The sequence below is a fragment of the Plecotus auritus genome (genome assembly GCF_963455305.1).
Source record: "Plecotus auritus genome assembly, chromosome: X".
Classification (NCBI taxonomy): Eukaryota; Metazoa; Chordata; class Mammalia; order Chiroptera; family Vespertilionidae; genus Plecotus; species Plecotus auritus.
In genome coordinates this window covers 62,636-82,172 of record NC_137784.1, presented here as the reverse complement: position 1 = coordinate 82,172, position 19,537 = coordinate 62,636, and the positions used below count along the sequence as shown (strand labels likewise).

Here is a 19,537-nt window from a genome sequence, read left to right as displayed (position 1 = left end):
GCATCTAAGATGGGACACCGGTGAAAGGTCAGGGTCACTGGTCACTTCCTTTTCCGGACCCTTCAGGGCACAGCCCATGGGCCAGGGCAGAGGCCAGAAATCCCCTCATTGATATTGCGTGTTTTGTGTGGGTTTTTTTTATATGAAGACACTTTCTCTTTTTTCAAAGTTTATTTCTTTTTTATTGATTTCAGAGAGGGAGATAGAAACATCAATGAGAGAGAATCATGGATCGGCTGCCTCCTGCACGCCCCCTACTGGGGGATGGAGCCCACAACCCGGGCCTGTGCCCTTGACCAGGAATCGAACCCGGGACCCTTCAGTCCGCAGGCGACGAGGGCCGTCGTGTTAATTGTTGACTGTTAACTATCCTGCAGCCAGCTAAGCAAAAGAAGTGTCTATCATTTCACTTTTTATCCAATCCCAGAAGTCCCCCCCCCGCCCCCTGCACTTGGCTTTCTCCCACCTTCCTAATCGATCACCAGTGGATTTCATGTAACCCACGTCCATCTCCTCTTTTGACTGTAATGTATAAAACAAGGTCGTGGCTCCGCGGTTGCGGGTCAACCTTCGAACCAGGGGGTCACAGTTCGATTCCCGGTCAAGGGCACATGCCCGGGTTGCGGGCTCGATCCCCAGGAGGGGGCGTGCAGGAGGCAGTCGATCCATGATTCTCTCTCATCACGGATGTTTCTCTCTCTCTCTCTTCCTCTCTGAAATCAGCCAGTCAATATGTATATAAAGAAATACTGCCCTAGCTGGTGTGGCTCAGTGGATAGAGCGTCAGCCTTCAGACTGAAGGGTCCCAAGTTCGATTCCTGGTCAAGGGCACATGCCCCAGTTTTCAGGCTCGATCCCCAGGAGGGGACGTGCAGGAGGCAGCCGATCCATGATTCTCTCTCATCGTGGATGTTTCTCTCTCCCCCTCTCCCTTCCTCTCTGAAATGAATACAAATATATTTTAAAAAGAAATAAAACAACGTGGAGCTGAAGCCGGTTTGGCTCAATGGATAGAGCATCGGCCTGAGGACGGAAGGGTCCCGGGTTTGATTCCGGTCAAGGGCATGGACCTTGGTGGCGGGCACATCCCCAGTGGGAGGCGTGCAGGAGGCAGCTGATGGATGTTTCTCTCTCATCGATGTTTCTAACTCTCTATCCCTCTCCCTTCCTCTCTGTAAAATATCAATAAAATAAAAAATAAAAAACAACGTGGAAAACGGCCCTTCTCCGGAGCATTCTCTCAGTCCGTGGAGATCCTGCCTCCCCGCCATTGTCGACAAGTTTGGCTCCAATAACTCAAATTATTTACCGGTTGGCCCGTTTCTGACGTTACCACAAGGATCCAGCTAAGCTTCCCCGCGTGCGATGGGCAGACGCCTGCTCCCGCTGGGGCGGCCTGGGCCCCCCCGCCCCCCCAGGCCCACAGCCCCTCTTTGTCCCGGAGCCCATCGCCCTGCGCCAGCACAGACTGAAGGTGCTTTCTGTGCTCCCTCCTGCCGTTTATTTCTGTCTCCTTGGCAGCCCCACGGGCTCTCCCCTCTGCACCCGGGCGGATAAAGCTGTCTTGTGCAGGGGCCCCCCAAAACCCTCTTCCCTCCAAACCGCTGATGAATGGACTCTCACAGGCAGCTCCTGACAGACACGGCGTGAAAGGGGCGTTTGTTCTCCGACAAGAGGTCTGTCTGTGATCAAGTCAGACCGACAGCCGCGTGGCGGTTTGCTTCCCCGCTGAAGGTGACAGCTTCGCACACACGGGCGTGTGCATCCTGACCAGTGGGCAGAACGTCACCGATTCCCTGCCCACGGCGCTGTCAGGGCCCCCGATCTGCGGATGTCCGGCCCCCGGGTGTGACATACACGCCGAGTTTGAAGTCGTTCTGTTTGCAAAATAAAACCGTATTATTTTATTTTAAAATATACCTATTTTTATTGATTTCAGAGAGGAAGGGAGGACAGCACGGAGGGACCAGGAGAGCGTGATGCGGAGGGAATAAGCCCGTCAGAGGAAGACACGCATCCTGTGACCTCACTCCCAGGTGGGATCTAAGGAACGAAACGAGATGACCAACAAAATAAGACCGGAAGCGGGGAGCATGGAACAGGCTGACCTTCGAGGTTGGGGGGACGAGAAGAGATAAAGCAAAGAATTTCGTTACTAGCGGCCGGTGCACGCAATGGGTGCATGGGGGTGCACGCAATGGGTGCATGGGGGTGCACGCAATGGGTGCATGGGGGTGCACGCAATGGGTGCATGGGGGTGCACGCAATGGGTGCATGGGGGTGCACGCAATGGGTGCATGGGGGTGCACGAAATGGGTGTGTGGGTAGGGTCCCTAGGCCTGGCCGGGGATCAGGGCTGACCAGGGCCTTCCGGATGCCGTCCAGGGCTTTCCCTTCCCAGCTGTCGGCCGGGGCCTTCCCTCGTTCTGCACCACCCCCTGGTGTTCAGCACAGGTCATAGTGAGCGATCCCTTTCCCTGGTCAAACTCCCGTGGGGGAAATTTGCATATTAAGCTTTTATATATAGAGAGGCCCAGTGCAGGAATTCACACATGGGTGGGGTCCAGCTGGCCCAGCCCCAATCAGGGCTGGGCTGGCTGGGGGGAGGGGCAGTGGGCGATTGGCCAGTGGGCCCAGCCCCCGCTTGGGGTGGGGGGACCGATTGGGGGTGGGGCCAGCCATAGGGAGGGGCGGTGGGTTTGCCGGCCCTGCCCCTGAATGGGGTGGGAGAAGCTGATCTGGGGTCAGCGGCCAGGGGAGGGGCTGTGGGAGGTTGGCCAGCCAGGCCCATGCCCAAGTGGTGTGTGTGGAGGGGATTGGGGGCACAGCTAGCTGGAGGGAGGGGCCTGGGTCAATCTGGGTGTTGGGGGCTGATCAGGGGTGGGTCTGGCTGTGGGGAGGGGCTGTGGGCGGTGGTTCGGCTGGCCCCGCCCCCGAATGGGGTGGCAGAAGCCTATTGGGGGCCAGAGACCTGGAAAAGGGGCCATGGGTGGTTGGCCGGCTGGCCCTGTCCCTGATTGGAATGGGGGGGGCATTGGGGGCGGGGCCAATGGGGGGGAAGGGTCGCAAGCAGTTGGCCAGGGCCCTGCCCCAGGGTGGGGGGGCCAATCTGGGGCAGGGCCAGCTGGGGGGAGGGGCTGAGGGAGGTTGGCTGGCCAGCACCGCCCCATTGGCCAGTTCACTGGCCACAGTGGGCGTCATAGTGACCAATTATAGCGTTATGGTCGCTGGCTTTTTATATATTTAGATATGCATAGGCCATGGACACAGGCAATAGGGTAGAGAACTGAGAGTTGGGAGGGGGGAGGGGGGGAAGGGGAGGAAAATAGAAGATCTGTCTGTAATACTATCAACAATAAAAAATGCATTTTTAAAAAAGACTTTAAAAATTAATTAAAAAAGAAAGGAAGAGAGAGAGAATCATGGATCCGCTGCCTCCTGCACGCCCCACACTGGGGATTGAGCCCGAAACCCGGGCAGGTGCCCTCATCAGGAATCGAACCGTGACCTCCTGGTTCATAGGTCGACGCTCAACCTCTGAGCCACACCAGCTGGGCCAAAATGAGTTATGCAGCGAGTCTGGCGATACGTTTACTTTGCTGAGAAGTAGCAGAACGCAGCCCGCTAGACCTCCAAAAGACCCCTCCCCCCCCGAAAGGGCCAAACCAAGGAAAAACTTGAGTAAAATTTTGTTTTTAAAAAAAATCTTACTAAGCCCTGACCGGTTTGGCTCAGTAGATGGAGCGTCGGCCTGCGGACTCAGGGTCCCGGGTTCGATTCTGGTCAAGGGCATGTACCTTGGTTGCGGGCACCTCTCCAGTAGGGGGCGTGCAGGGGGCAGCTGATGGATGTTTCTCATCGATGTTTCTAACTCTGTCCCTCTCCCTTCCTCTCTGTAAAAAATCAATAAAATATATTTCAAAAAAATAAAAAATAAATAAAAAATCTTACCAAATTAAAAAAGATGAATAAGGGGAAGAGGTGCATCTGAGAAATGTGGATGAGTGACCGACCCTGTTACAAGGATAATCTGAAAGAAGCCATGCAGAGGGCAAAAGAAGGTCATTTGGTGAACTTCGCCTCCATCGAAACAGACTTATTATTTTTGCCATCATCCAAGCAGCTCATTCTCATCCCAAGAGGCCGGCGTTTAAAACAGTTGCACGCCTCCAACCCACCGTTATGGGTTCAGAAACAAAATTAATGAAAACGCGGTGGTCACAAGTGGCCCATTTGAGCTCAAAACTGCAGCCCTGGACTCGCGCTCGCTCCCGAACCCCGTGCCCGCACGCTCGCTCCCGTTCTCGGCGGGCACGCACCGCGCATCCCCGCTCGCTCCCCGTGGGCGCGCACTGCGCATGCCCAATCTCCCCCTCCCAGCCCTTTGCACAGTCAAGTCTCCAGCTCGCTCCCGTTGACCAAGCAATGCGCATGCTCGATCCACCGGCCTCCTCCCCCTCCCACCGCGACTCAGGCGAGCACGCACCGCGCATGCCCACGCTCACCCTCCCTTTCCCTGCCCACCTCCTGGCCGCCAGCTTGCTCTCCGTGGGCAACACAGTGCGCATGCTCGTTTCTCCTCTCACCCTAAAGACGGGGAGCACGGAGTGCACATGCCCAGTCTCCCCCTCCCTTTCCCGCACTCCACCGGGCCTCCAGCTCGCTCTCGGTGGGCACGCACCGCGCATGCTCGCACCTCCTAGGCTCCGGGGTTGCCTCGCCGGCAGGGGCCGCTCCCCTAAAAAAAAGCCTAAAAGCTCCAAAATCTGGCGTGGGGCGGCCGCTACCCCCCATCCCCGCCTCCACCCCAACTCCTAAACGCCACCTGGCGCCACCAAAGTCCCCCGGCAACACCGGGCAGCTGGCTACCTCTGCAAACATGGAGGCGTGCGTGCCGGCGTGCAGCGACGTGATGACGCCCCGCGCCGCGGTGACGCGCGACGTAGGCGACGTTGTTTGGGAGCGCGCCCGGCGCGGCCGTTTTGAAGCTGCCCGGAGCCGCCGTGTGTCACGTCTTCCTCCGCCCAGCCCCCCGAGTCTGTGCAACCCCCCCGAGGCGTGGGTGACCCCACCTCCCGGACCCCGAGCCCCCGTCAGGCCGGCCGCCGCCTCCTTTCAAACCCTGAGCCGTAGACTCGCAATCCCCTCCTAGCGCCCCTGCACCTCGGACCCGGACCCGGGCCTGCGACCCCAGCCTAACCGGCGCCCCTGCACCGCGGAGCTCGGGTGCACGCCCCGCTGGGGCTCGGAGCCCCTCGGGCGGCCGGGGTCTGCACCCCGAGGTCCCCTGCAGGCCGGACCCTGCGCCGGGCGTGAGGACACGGGCCTCCGGGCCGCCGGTGCCGAGCATCCGAGATGCCGCCCGGCAAAGTGCTGCAGCCGGTGCTGAAGATGAAGGTGGACGAGCTGTTCCTGTGCTGGCTCAGTGAGGCCGGCACGCAGGCCATGCTCCGGGACTGTCTGCAGAGGATCCAGGCGCCCGGCCGCGCCGACCTGGGCAGCGCAGACGCCGCGCAGCCCGCGCCCCTGAAGGCGCCCCCGGCGCCCGGCCCGGCCCCCGCGTCCACCGCGCTGCCCCTGGGCGCCGCCTGGAGCCCCAGGATCGGGCCGCACGTCCGAGGGACTCGTAGATCCGCAGGGACCCGAGTTGTAAGTTCTTCCTTCCGCTTAACACCCGCACAGGTAACTCCGGTCGCCTAGCAACGCGCGGCAGGTGCCGAGGAGGCTGGTGGAAGTGTCCGAGGTGCAAACGCATTTATTCTCTTCTTTTTCCCTCAAAAGCCCTAATTCCTGGAAAAATGTTGTCCCGGAAATGGCAGGTGTTTCTTGGTGATTAGAGCGTCCTCCCCGGCGGCATCGCAGTGTCGCGGGTTCAATTCTAGGTCAAGGTCACGCACCTCCCTGGTCGGGTCCTGGGCATGTTCGGGAGAAAACCCATCACATGGGTCTCCCTCTCTCTAAAAAGCAATGGGAAACATACATCCTCAGGTGAGGACTAACAAGAGAAGTAGCTAAGTTCCTCCTCCGTCCCCTTAACACCTGCAGAGGTAACTCCGGTCGCCTAGCAACGAGGCCGGCGGAAATACCCGGAGGGCAAACCCCTGTCCATGTTAGTCTCTTCTCCCCAGGAAAGCCCGACAAACTGGAAAAATATGGTGCCTGCCCTGGCTGGCGCGTTCAGTGGTTAGCGTCGGCCTGTGCACCAGAAGGGTGGCGGGTTCAATTCGCGGTCAAGGTCACCCACCTGGGTTGCAGGTTTGCTTCCTGTGTGGGAGGCATCCAATCAATGTCTCTCTCTCTCTCTCTCTCTCTCTCTCTCTCTCCCCCTCCCTCTCCCCCTCCCTCCCTCCCTCCCCCATCCTCCCTCTCTCTAAAAATCAATGGGAAAAATACACAGAGTGGCCAGATGATGATGATCTCTGAACGCATAGTAATCTGGCCACTCAGTGTGTATATATATATTAGAGGCCCGGTGCATGAATTCGTGCATGGGTGGGGTCCGGCCAGCCTGGCCAGGGGGAGGGGACGTGGGCGGTTGGCCGGCCTGCCTGCTGGTCGAACTCCTGGTCGAGGGGACAATTTGCATATGAGCCTTTTATTCTATAGGATCGACACCGAGTGGCCCGATGATGATGCGTTCAGTGTATATCCTCAGGTGATGATAAACAACAACAAAATCTTTTTATCCTTGACAGAGCCCCAAGTTGGCTGTACTTTGGGGGTTCGTTTGAGGGGTCTGCGTCGGTTTTAGTTGGTGACTTCTCAGCAGTTTCTTCTATGTGGATTGACTAATGAACTTAGAGGTTTTAGCCCTAATTGGTCTCCAATAATTAGAGCTGGACAGCAGGGTAATAAGGAAAATGGTGCTTCCTGACAATTAAAAAAGTTTTTTTTTAATATATTTTTATTGATTTCAGAGAGGAAGGGGGAGAGAGAGAGAGGTAGAAACATCCATGATGAGAGAGAATCGTGGATCGGCTGCCTCTTGCATGCCCCTACTGGGGATGGAGCCCACAACCCGGGCATGTGCCCTGACCTGGAATCTAACCGTAACCTCCTGGTTCATAGGTCGACGCTCAACCACTGAGCATACGGTCCGGGCCTTCCTGCCGTTTAGTACAGGGTCTGTTTAATAAGATGTTGCCTCCTGGTGTTGTAGGAAAAGGTGTGGTTGGTGCACGTTGTATACCTGGAATAGCGTATTGCAACTTGCTGTTAACATATATATATATGTTTTTTTAGTGTTTTATTGATTTTTAGAGAGAGGAAGGGAGAGGGATAGAGAGATAGAAACATCGATGAGAGAGGAACATCATGATCAGCTGTCTCTTGCATGGCCCCTACTGGATATCGAGCCTGCAACCAAGGTACATGCCCTTGACTGGAATCGAACCTGGGACCCTTCAGTCCACAGGCCGATGCTCTATCCACCGAGCCAAACCAGTTAGGTCAGTGGTCGGCAATCTCATTAGTCAACAGAGCGGCAAACCGCGGCTGGCGAGCCGCAGTTTGCCGACCACTGAGCTCGGGCAACATTTTAAATTTTCCGAGGGAGCCGGTGACCCATCAGCAGCAGTAAGCTTACCATGAACTGGTATCCCTTAGTCTACGACAGTGGTCGGCAAACTGCGGCTCGCGAGCCACCTGCGGCTCTTTGGCCCCTTGAGTGTGGCTCTCCCACAAAATACCACGGCCTGGGCGAGCCTATTTTGAAGAAGTGGCGTTAGAAGAAGTTTAAGTTTAAAAAATTTGGCTCTCCAAAGGAATTTCCATCGTTGTCCTGTTGATATTGGGCTCTGTGGACGAATGCGTTTGCCGACCACTGGTCTACGAGGTTCTCAACCAGAATGGAGCCGTTGCCAAGGGGAGAGGGACGGGTGGACGTCCGTCCGAGGGGACGTCCTTGGCTGGAAGTCCTTGGGGGTTTCCTGATAAATGCTCTCGTGGGTCCCGGACTTCCTCTGGGAAGGACGTGTCCAAGGGGAAGCTGGGAGCAGCCTGGGAGACACCCTGGCTGGACCCTCAGACACAGATTTTCCACTTCAAATCCACCCTTTTGCAAAGGAAATCTTCCCACTAAAATAACTTCAAGTTTTGTAACAAAAATGAGTGTTCTGCAAAGTTGTTAAAATTAAACACGTTATTGCATGCACGTAGTAACGAACATGCAGCCCTTTTTCAGCGTCAGAAACGCTTACTCGCTTATCAATCTCCCTTATAATGGTTCTCCCAGCGCCGCCCGTGGCAATTTCGTACACATATTCACATAGTAATTGTGACGGCCTTCAGGAGTAACAGCCGCTGCAGGAGGATGGAGAACATCTGCTAAACGTTCACAGTTGAAGGACCTGCCAGAATATCTCTCATGTTTTCTATCTCTGACTTTTGAAAAAATCTCCCATGGCATTCATCCTTGGAGAACACGGTGGCAGAAATAAGAAGGCATGCCTCGTCTGACCCACGAGATCACATACTTCCTGGGTCTGGTGGAGGCTTACATTGTCCCGGACCAGCCACACATCCGTTTCCACAGCTACCTGCAAAGAAATTAGCAAAAAAAAATTTAAAAAAAGGAAGTAACTGAGGATTTGCAAAAGGGTGAATTTGTTGTGCAAAAGGGTGAATTTGAAGTGGAAACCCGTACGCCCAGAAGGAGGCGGGCCTGGATCTCCGGGGTCGCCCAGCCAATGGGCCCATCCCTGACCTCCGACCCCGTGCCCTTTCACACGGCCCTGCGCAGCCTCAGCGTGGCCAGAGCCGGCACCTGAGCCCTCACTTGCCCCGGGCAGTGGGCTGTGTGAGCAGGGCCGGGTGGGGTCCCTCCGGGGTTGCCAGGGCTTCCTTAGTCAGCTTCCCACTCGGTCGCTAAAGGGGTGTCCGTGGCAGAACCCACACCCACTCAGACACGTCCTGTGTTTGGGGACCCGTGACGGAGTCCCCGAGGACTGGGCACGCCTGTGCAGGGACGGCAGCCTGGGTGCGTGTGAGAGAAGGCAGCCAGGCCCCGCACACCCGGTGGGTCTGGCCCCCATCGCTGCAGCCAAGCGGGTTGTAAGGTTGCCGTTGGGGAGGGTGACCCCGAGAATGGGTGCCTGTGGTCAGCTCTGCGGCCCGGCTGTGGCCGGTCTCGTTGGGGATTCCTTCTGATCCGAGACGTTCCGGGGAGCCGTCCCACCGCGTGCCGGCCTGGCTGCACCCTCCATCTTTTTTTTTTTTTTTTTTAATCTTTACTGTTGAAAGGATTACATAGGTCCCCTTCCCCCGCCTTGGCCCCCTCCAGCCCACCCCCGCCCCTGGCTCTCACCACCCACAGTCGGCATCTGTGTGGACCCTGGGTCTGTGGAACAAGGGGTGCTAGGTGTCTAGTCGTGCTCGCTCCCCCCTAAGCCCCCCCTCCGTGTCCCGAGTGCCTGGGGAGCCCTGGTCCAGTCCCCGTCCAGTGTCTCCTGTCCTGCAGCCTCGTGCTGGGCAGAGCGGGGGAGCGTCGCCCACAGCGTGTGGCGTGGCCTCAGCCCACTGCTCTGCTGAGGGGGGCTCGCTCTGGGCCTGCCCCAGTCTGTCCGTCTGTCCGTCAGGGGCCTCTGGGTTTTGGGACTCGCTCTGGACCAGCCAGTGTGTGTCTGTCTGTCTGTCAGGCCATAGTTGGTGACTTCTGGGTTGTATCTCTGAGTGGGACCCGCTCTGGGCCTGCCCCAGTCTGTCCGTCTGTCCATCTGTCTGTGGCCTCTGGGTTGTATCTGAGTGGGACTCGCTCTGGACCTGCCCGTGTGTGTCTGTCTGTCTGTCTGTCTATCAGGCCATAGTTGGTGACCTCTGGGTTCCATCTCTGAGTGGGACCCGCTCTGGACTTGCCCTGTCTGTCTGTTCGTCTGGGGCGCCTGGAGCTCCGCACTGGCGTGGGTGTGTGTATGGCAGACGTTCCCGTGTCTCGTGGGCAGACGGACCAGGCGTGGAGCTGCCGGGCTCCGTGGTCCGTGAGTGGAAACGGAGAAGAGCTCGCTGGACGCCCGGCTGTGCCCGGTGGGTGTGCGCTGCGCCCAGGGGCAGGGTCCCCCGCACCTCAGCATTGGGTGGCGTGGCCTCCGTGTGAGCCCCAGCCTCCGTGTGAGCCCCAGCCTCCTGGGGAGCTGCAGCCTCTGGGGGAGCCCCAGCCTCCGGGGGGGAGCCTCAGCCTCCGTGTGAGCCGCAGCCTCCGTGTGAGCCGCAGCCTCTGGGGGAGCCCCAGCCTCGGTGTGAGCCCCAGCCTCCGTGTGAGCCGCAGCCTCCGGGGGAGCCGCAGCCTCCGGGGGAGCCGCAGCCTCCGGGGGAGCCCCTTTACACCCGCGATCTGGGCTGAGGTTCGAGTTCCTCCCCGTCAGCAGCCGTCGACCTGAGCCTGGCCTCCGCCCCGTTTTGCTCAGAAGCAGAGCCTCGTCTTCACTGTCCAGCCCTGTCTCCCGGGGCGTCGACCCCCGGCCGCAGAGAGACCTGTGCAAACTCCCCGCCTTCAGACCGTGGTCTCTGACCGCTGCGCGTCCGCGTCAGGGAAGGCAGTTTTTTGGGGGGGCGGGGGGGTGGGGGTCAGATTGTAAAACCTCATGGAGAAGGAAGAAATCGCCGTCGCTTTAAGTTGCTCAGAACCACACTAGAGTGAACATGTGAACAAAACAAAGTGAAAAGAAAGAAGAAAAAATACAACCAAAGGAATAAACATGTCTCCGCCCTGCTGACATGTCCCCCAGCTCCTGTAGAGGGGGGCGGGGGCGGGGTCTGTTCTGAGTCCCCCCCAGCCAGGGCAGATGACGAAATGCACCGATTTAAATCTATTTTTATTGGTTTTACAGAGAGGAAGGCAGAGGGAGAGAAACATCCACGAGGAGAGAGACTCACGGATCGGCTGCCTCCTGCACGCCCCCTCCTGGGGATGGAGCCTGCAACCCCGGCCTGTGTCCTGACGGGGAATCGAACCCTGACCTCCTGGTTCATAGGTCGACGCTCAACCTCTGAGGCCGCCTGCAGCTATACATGCGGCTTTAGAAGGGCCTCTCCCCCTCCCCCTCCCTCCCTCCCTCCTCAGCTGGCCGCTGAGATGGTCTTGGGATCAGTGAGTCCCTTTCTAGCTTCCGCCTGGCTCTGCCCTGTCGGAAAGGGGTCCCCCCCGGGGAGGGCTCCTCGGGGTCCGTCCCAGCCCAGGGCCCTGCCTGCCCATCGCTCGTCCCCCTTCACCTGGAGCCTCAGCTTCCTCGTCCGTAAGGGGCAGCCGTGATGTGCCTCCTGCCGTGTGCTCAGCGTTTGCCGTCGATCGTGGGAAAAACACTTTTAAAAAGAACGCAGGCCCTAGCGGGTTTGGATCGGTGGATAGAGCATCGGCCTGCGGACTGAAGGGTCCCGGGTTCGATGCCGGTCGAGGGCACCCACCTCGGTTGCAGTTCGACCCTCAGACTGGTTGGGACACGTGTGCGGGGCAACCAATCCATGTCTCTCACAGTGACGTTTCTCTGTGTCTCTCCTCTCTCCCTGAAAACCCACGGAAAAGGTCCTTGGGTGAGGATTAGCCACGTCAAACAGTGTCTGTCGGGGTGAGAGTTCGGGTTTGCAGCCAGGAGTCCCCGGGGCAGGGCCGGTGCGTGCTGTGCGGCTTCTGCCTCGCCTGATTGGCCCTCGCCGTGGTCGCTGGGGCTCACGTTACACTCCGAGGGCCCGGCTCCGTCACCTCGGGCACCGGTGAGGCCCGGGTTCAGACGGGACAGGAGGCAGCAGGCGCCTCGTGGGGTCCCGGGGGGTGGGTCCCCGTGGGGTCGTGGGCTCCGTCGTCAGGAGCCCCCAGTGAGCTCCGCCCAGGGCACCCGGCCACGCTTCCTCAGGGACACCCGCTCCACGGCCGTCGCCCAGGGAGGCAGGGTGTCCTGGGCGAGCGTCCTCCGTCCGGGCTGGGCGTCCTGGCACCGATCCTCGTGCCCCGGCCCGGCTGGTGCCCAGGACCCGCCAGGGGGGCCTCAGGGCCCGAGTGCACGCCCCTCCCTCCCTCCCGAGTGCAAACTCCTTCCCTCCCGAACCCCTTTCCTCCCGAGGCGGCTGTGTTATTTCTGTCCTGCGTCCTTCAGGGCCTGGCTCCGTCCCAGGGGCCAGCTTCCGCCCTAGGCCTTCCCCGTTAGCCAGTGCTGGGGGCTCTTCCCCTCGATTCACAGGCGGGACCTCTCGGGGCCTTCTGCCCGTGGTCTCCCTCCCAGTGGGAGGGCTGGGGAGGGGACGGTGGGAGGGGAGCCGACGCCTGGGCTGTGAGCTGGGCAGGTCCCTCTGACCCCGCCTCCACCCCCTCGTCTGCATGGCCATCGCCGGTCACATTCCACGTTGCCCTCGGCCTTGCAGGGCGCTCCAGTGCCCAGGCCGGCAGTTCACCGCCGCCTCCTCCTCTCCGCCCGCAGGGAGGGGCGGGCGCACGCCGACCGGGCTCTGTTTTGGGGAGGGGCCAGCACCCAGCCGCAGGGCCCAGCTCTGAGGGGTTCAGCGTGTGCGGACAGACGGAGGGACTTCACTTCCCAGGAGCGGGCGGGCTCCTGCGTCCCCTCCCTCCAGGACCGCGGGCCGCGTCTCAGACCAGCTGTCCCTCCGACCTGCTCACTTGCTGAGCCACAGACAGGACGTTGGGACCTCCGGTCGCCGAGCCCAGAGCCGCCTGTGCAGCCCCCAGCGGCCGGCAGGAGCAGCGCGGGGAGGTCTAAGGAGCCGCCGGCCGGGTGCTCCCTCCTGCCCGCCGCCCGCCCGCCTTGTCCTGCTCAGCTGCTCCGGCCGCGTCCCCCACCCCCAGCATGTGCCCTCCGCAGCCTGTGGAATGCGTGCGGCCCTGGCCCGGCCCCCACAGCGCCCGCCTGGCCCCGGCCGCGCATGGAGCGCGCTGAGCCCGGCCACCCTGCCAGTCCCGCCCGCAGCAGCTGCCGCCCCGACCCCCCGGCCGGCCCCGCCGGCCAGCCCCCGTCCCGCGAGCCCAGCGCCCGGCCCGGGCGGCCCATGCGCGCCGACATGCGGCTGCGGGAGCTGTCCCTGCGCCAGGACCCCGACCTGCGGCAGGAGCTCGCCTCGCTGGCCCGCGGCTGCGACTTCGTGCTGCCCTCGCGCTTCAAGAAGAGGCTCAAGGCCTTCCAGCAGGTGCGGCGTCCGGGCTGTGTCTGCGAGAGTGTGTGCGAGTGTGTGTGTGTCTGCGAGTGTGTACGAGTGTGTGTGCGTCTGCGAGAGTGTGTGTCTGCGAGTGTGTGTGTGTGTGTCTGCGAGAGTGTGTGTGTGTGTGCATGAGTGTGCGTGTGTGTGCGCGAGTGTGTGTGTGTGTGTGCGTGTGTGTGTGCATGAGTGTGCGAGTGTGTGCGCATGAGTGTGTCTGCGAGTGTGTGTGTGTGCGTGTGTCTGCGAGAGTGTGTGCGTCTGCGAGAGTGTGTGTGTGTGTGTGCGAGTGTGTGTGCATGAGTGTGCGAGTGTGTGTGCGTGTGTCTGCGAGAGTGTGTGCGTCTGCGAGAGTGTGTGTGTGTGTCTGCGAGTGTCTGTGTGTCTGTGAGTGTGTGTGTGTGTGTCTGCGAGTGTGTACGAGTGTGTGCGTCTGCGAGAGTGTGTGTCTGCGAGTGTGTGTGCGTGTGTCTGCGAGTGTCTGTGAGTGTGTCTGCGAGTGTGTGTGTCTGCGAGTGTGAGTGTGCAAGTGTGTACGTGTGTGTCTGTGAGTGTGTCTGCGAGTGTGTGTGCGTGTGTGTGTGCGTGTGTGTGTGCGCGTGTGTGTGTGTGCGTGTGTCTGCGAGTGTGTGTGCGTGTGTCTGCGAGTGTCTGTGAGTGTGTCTGCGAGTGTGTGTGTCTGCGAGTGTGAGTGTGCAAGTGTGTACGTGTGTGTCTGTGAGTGTGTCTGCGAGTGTGTGTGCGTGTGTGTGTGCGTGTGTGTGTGTGTGTGTGTGTGTGCGTGTGTGTGTATGTGCGTGTGTCTGTGAGTGTGTGTGCGTGTGGCTCACCTGCCCCTCACCGTTCCCAGGAGGTCGGGCCTGGAGGACGTCCCCGTGAAGTTTGCAGGGACCGAGCTCTTTAAAAAGCGCCCACTGCCCCCCACCCCCACCCCGTTGTGTAGCCGCTGACACTCGAGGGGCTGGGAGACTCACCCAGGGTGGGCCCTGTAGCTGGGAGGGTCCGTCAGGCCGCGACCCTGCCCTGTGTGGGCCCAGGCCCCGCGTCCCCCCCGGTGCTGGGTGCACAGCATCTGTGTGATCCGCAGCGTTTGGGACGGACGTGGTTTCCTAAGATCCCACGCCTTCACCGCCGGGGACGTGACCTGCTCGCCACAGCCTGACCGCAGTGCGTGGCCTGGGCTGCGGTGACGGGCCGTTTCCCGGGGACTCGGGCGATGGTCACACACGGCGCACAGGTGCGTGCGGCCATAACCGTCACCGACGGGGCCGTCACCGTCACCGTGACTCTCAGAAGGGCCCCAGAAGTGTGTGTCCATCGGGGCACGAGTACGCGTTTAAGGGACACGCACCGTCCAGTGGGAGCCTTCCGGCGGCCCCCGTAGAATCCCTCTAACGGGAGGTGTCCCTGTGGCCCGGCCTCGTCCTCCCTCCCCCTGGGGGGCTGGGGGGCGGGGGGCCACCCCGCTCAGCTCCTCCCCAGACGGAGCCCCTTCCTTTCTCTGCATGGGACCGCCACAGCGCGGCCGGACAGAGATCCCATCCACCAGCCCTCTGCTGGGGTGAAGAGGCCCCCGATACGTTTTATTGGTTTTTTTCTGGGACCACATCGCAGCGTCTCCACAACGACCAGGTCCCGTCTGTCTGTCCCCTGGGCTCCTGTCTGCACCTGGGCCAGGGAGGTCGCTCAGTCCGTTTGCAGGGAAAGTGTATTTAATGCACCTTAGTGTGGACGTGGAGTTGGCACCCTGAGGTCCTGTGAGGATGGGAGGGAGGGGGTGAGGCAGGGGGCCCCCCTGTAAGGACGGAGGGAGGGGGTGAGGCAGGGGGCCCCCCTGTAAGGACGGAGGGAGGGGGGGTGAGGCAGGGGCCCCCCGGGAGTGGGTGGAGGGGGTGGGTGCCCTGGCACATCCTCCCCTCTCCTCCGCTGCACCTGACCCGCTGGGGAAAGTCGGGGTGCCCCTGCCACCCCACAAGGTCCGCTCTCTGGGAAACAAACCTCAGGCCGTGGTGGAAGCCCAGGGCTCGGTGTCGGCGGAGATTTCTGGAAAGACTGTTCTGCAGCGCGTGCCCCTGGGGTGCGGTTTAACCAGGGGCTTCCTCGTGGGGGGCGGGGGAGGGCACCTTCCTGGCTGCTTCACCCCATGAGGTCCGGGACGGATGCCGGCGGGTCAGCACGCATGTGCGGTTGAGGGGGTGGGAGACGGGGGGCGGGGCGCGTTCCAGACCTGACAGGGACGCCGCTGCCGCCAGGTGTGTCTCCGCTGCGTCCGGGGTCAGAGGGCATCTGGGCGTGACCGTGGGGGTCCGTGTTCGCCCGCCCACCGTGCCGGGGAGCCCCGTGGCCCAGGGTCACAGGTCAGCGGGTCACAGTGCCGTGCAGGGCGACTCCGTCTGTGCCCGTCCGTCCGTCCTCTCGCCGTGGGTGCCCGTCCGTCCTGTAGCGAGAGTGCGTGCCCATCGGACCTGTGCTCAGGTCCTGGGCCTCGAGCAGAGCTGAGGTCCCTGTGGGGCGCCATGGGGCAGCCCAGCCTTGTCTCCGCCCGGGGCCCCGTCCCCTGCGCTTCCCTCCAGCCTGGGGGCTGCCCAGACTGGGGCCCTGGGCACTGGCCTGGTTCCTGTCACCTCCTCCGAGCGGCCTACCCTGCTGGACGAGTCCTGGAAACAAACGTTTGCACACCCGGCTGTCTCTCACTTCCGGCTCCCCTTCTCCACCTGGACCCTCCTCACGCCCACTTCCGGTCCCCTTCTCCACCTTGACCCTCCTCACCCTCACTTCCGGCTCCCCTTCTGCACCTGGACCCTCCTCACCCTCACTTCCGGCTCCCCTTCTGCACCTGGACCCTCCTCACCCCCACTTCCGGCTCCCCTTCTGCGCCTGGACGCTCCTCACCCTCACTTCCGGCTCCCCTTCTCCACCTGGACGCTCCTCACCCTCACTTCCGGCTCCCCTTCTCCACCTCGACCCTCCTCACCCTCACTTCCGGCTCCTCCACCTGGACGCTCCTCACCCTCACTTCCGGCTTCCCTTCTCCACCTGGACGCTCCTCACCCCCACTTCCGGCTCCCCTTCTCCACCTCGACCCTCCTCACCCTCACTTCCGGCTCCCCTTCTCCACCTCGACCCTCCTCACCCCCACTTCCGGCTCCCCTTCTCCACATCGACCCTCCTCACCCTCACTTCCGGCTCCCCTTCTCCACCTCGACCCTCCTCACCCCCACTTCGGCTCCCCTTCTCCACCTCGACCCTCCTCACCCTCACTTCCGGCTCCCCTTCTCCACCTCGACCCTCCTCACCCCCCACTTCCGGCTCCCCTTCTCCACCTCGACCCTCCTCACCCCCACTTCCGGCTCCCCTTCTCCACCTCGACCCTCCTCACCCCCCACTTCCGGCTCCCCTTCTCCACCTGGACCCTCCTCACCCCCACTTCCGGCTCCCCTTCTCCATCCGTCGGGTGTGCAGGGTCCCGTCACGGTGGGGAGGGCGCGTCCCCAGGGCGCTGAGCTCGTGGGGTCCTGGGCATCGCGGCTCACCTGGCGCAGGTGGGCGTCGCCCCGGGACACCACGGAGTTCGGGCCGTGGCCTGCGCACCCCACCTGGCCTGCGCACCCCACCTGGCCTGTGTGGTCCGTGCGCTCCTCTCTGCACAGCCCTGTGGTCGGAGGTGGAACGAGGTCCCTTCCTGGGTCCAGCACGTGCCCTGTGACCCTCGGGTGCCTGCCCTCTGAGGCTGGGGTTCCCATGGGGCCACCCCCCAATGCCGTCTCGGGGCCTCCCCTGCACTCCTGGCACCGATTCCCCAACCACGCGGCCGGTTTTATGGGAGGCTCGTCTGCGGTCGGTGTGCACGCGCCTGCAGCCCGCGCGCCTGGGGCGGCCGCATGACTGCCATTCCCGGGATGGCGCCGGGTCCGAGGAGCGGGCGGGCGGGCAGGTGTGTCTTCACCTCCCGTGACGGCTCCGGGGCAGCGCGAGGCCAAACCCTCAGGCCTCCGGGGCTTCCTGTCTCAGAGGTCGAGGCCCGCTTCAGAGCTGCTCTTACACACGAGCACACACGTGCACACATGATTTTGCTGATTTTTTGCAGCCTCATCGCGGCGGCCAGGGCGTGCTGGGCACGGTCCCTCACAATCTGCTGAGCCCAGTGGGGTGGCCGGCGGGCGGGGCCGCTCCCCACAGCGCCCGGTGGCGGAGAGGAATGTGTCCGCAGCTGCCGGGACACGGGCTATTTATGTCCCGGAGATTAAGCCTGTAAATCCCCCGTGTCCGCACCGGCCTGTTTTGTGTCCCATCCAGTCACCTCGGTGCCGGCCCGGGGAGCTGGGCTCCGCCCCCCTCTGCTGGGTCACTGCATCTCCCGCCAGCGCTCACCCTTGGTGCTGGGTGCCGGGCGGCTCAGAGTCCACCCTCCACCCTCTCAGCGTGGGGTGGGGACCGTGCCAGCAACGTCCACGTCTCCGCCTGCCCTGTGGGTGTTCATACGCAGATGCTCCTTGGGTTCTGAGGGGGTCACACACAGATAAACCCGTCCTATGTTGAAAATACCGTGCCCAACGCTCAGTGGTTGAGCATCGACCTATGCGTCGACCGATGAACCAGGTCACAGTTCGATTCCAGGTCAGGGCACATGCCCGGGTTGCAGGCTCCATCCCCAGTGGGGGGCATGCAGGAGGCAGCTGATCCATAGTTCTCTCTCATCATGGATGTTTCTATGTCCCTCTGAAAGCAACAAACCACATATGTCGACATATATAAAAGCCTAATATGCAAAGTGTCCCCTCGGGAGTTCGACCGACCCGGAGTTTGATCGCTCGCTATGTCGTGTGTTGACCACCAGGGGGCAGCACGGAACAAAGGAAGGCCCTGGCTGTCAGTTGCTAGGGACCCTTCCCGTGCACGAATTTGTGCACTGGGCCTCTAGTACCTATGCATGCACACATATGTGTATGTATGAACTGCTTTCTCATGACCGACTTACCCCCACCTCCACCCGCTTCCCTCTGCAATTCAGGCCTCCCATTTGGGGGTGTTTGCTCCAGCCTGAGGTACGTCCTTAGCGTGTCCGTGAATCGGTGTCTGCTGATGGCAAACTCACTCTTTTGTGTTTGCTTTTCGTGTTCTTTGTGTGTGTTTCCTGGTGTAAAAGCACTTCCGTTCCTCTCACGGGATCTTCACGGCTAGGTTTGCCGCTTTCCCTCCGGCTTCTTGGACCTGTTGCTTCTGTCGGAAACTTGTTTGCTCCTTGGATGGGATCCCCTTTTTGTGTCATTTTATTGTGGCTGTTTTTCTTTTTTTAATATATTTTTATTGATTTCAGAGAGGAAGGGAGAGGGAGAGAGAAATAGAAACATCCATGATGAGAGAGACTCATCGATCCGCTGCCTCCTGCACGCCTCCCACTGAAGATGGAGCCCACAACCCGGGCATGTGCCCTGACCGGGAATTGAACCGTGACCGCCTGGTTCCTAGGCCGACGCTCAAGCACTGACCCACCTTGGCAGGTGGCGCTCACTCTCTGTATGTGAGCCCAGGTGTGTCCCCTCAGGTGTGTGAGTCAGGTGTGTGAGCTCAGGTGTGTCTCCTCAGGTGTGTGAGTCAGGTGTGTGAGCTCAGGTGTGTGAGTCAGGTGTGAGCTCAGGTGTGTGAGTCAGGTGTGTGAGCCCAGGTGTGTCACCTCAGGTGTGTGAGTCAGGTGTGTGAGCTCAGGTGTGTGAGTCAGGTGTGAGCTCAGGTGTGTGAGTCAGGTGTGTGAGCCCAGGTGTGTCACCTCAGGTGAGTCCCCTCAGGTGTGTGAGCTCAGGTGTGTCCCCTCAGGTGAGTCCCCTCAGGTGTGTGAGCTCAGGTGTGTGAGCTCGGGTGTGTCCCCTCAGGTGTGTGAGCTCAGGTGTGTGAGCTCAGGTGTATCCCCTCACCTGTGTCCCCTCACCTGTGTCAGCTCAGGTGTGCATGGCTCCGTTCTCATTGCAGATCCTGGTCAGGTGGGTTCGGCATGTGCACTTGTAGATGGTTCCACGTGTGGAGAAGGAGTCTCCCGTCCCAGGTTCTAACTGAGGTGTCACCTGTCTTTCTTGCAGGTTCAGACGAAGAAGGAGGAGCCCCGGCCGCCGGCCGCCAGCCAGAGCATTCCCACCTTCTACTTCCCCCGGGGCCGCCCGCAAGGCACGGCGGACACCGACGCCATCATCGCCAGGATCGAGAGGACCTTCGCCCAGTTCCCGCACGAGCGGGCCACCATGGAGGACATGGGCAAAGTGGCCAAGGTGGGGTCCCCACAGCAAGCACGCGTGTTCATGGCTGTGCATCCTCATGGTCAGAGCTGGGGTCTGAGCCCTACCCGTGTCAGGCCTTCAAACTAACACGCAGGATCTGGCGTGAGTTTTATCCTAGACACGGGAGAGCAGGC

The 19,537-nt window shown here is 61.1% G+C and overlaps 1 protein-coding gene and 1 long non-coding RNA gene across 2 annotated transcripts in view; one reads left to right on the top strand and one right to left on the bottom strand.

The window, feature by feature from the left end:
* Nucleotides 1-494: 494 nt before the first annotated feature.
* On the bottom strand, nucleotides 495-4,858 carry LOC308240640. The gene is made up of 3 exons (XR_013959818.1): nucleotides 4,525-4,858; nucleotides 3,952-4,030; nucleotides 495-1,877 (listed from the first exon to the last, which is right to left on the bottom strand). It is a non-coding gene; the product is annotated as an uncharacterized lncRNA (long non-coding RNA).
* Nucleotides 4,859-4,966: 108 nt separating this feature from the next.
* Nucleotides 4,967-19,537, top strand: part of PPP2R3B (protein phosphatase 2 regulatory subunit B''beta) — a 31,033-nt gene continuing 16,462 nt past the window's right edge. Inside the window, exons 1-2 of the mRNA XM_080652528.1 lie at nucleotides 4,967-5,649; nucleotides 19,209-19,394. Of these exons, the coding sequence (XP_080508654.1) occupies nucleotides 5,356-5,649; nucleotides 19,209-19,394 (480 nt within the window). The 5' untranslated portion in view covers nucleotides 4,967-5,355. The remainder of the gene's footprint in view (nucleotides 5,650-19,208; nucleotides 19,395-19,537) is intronic.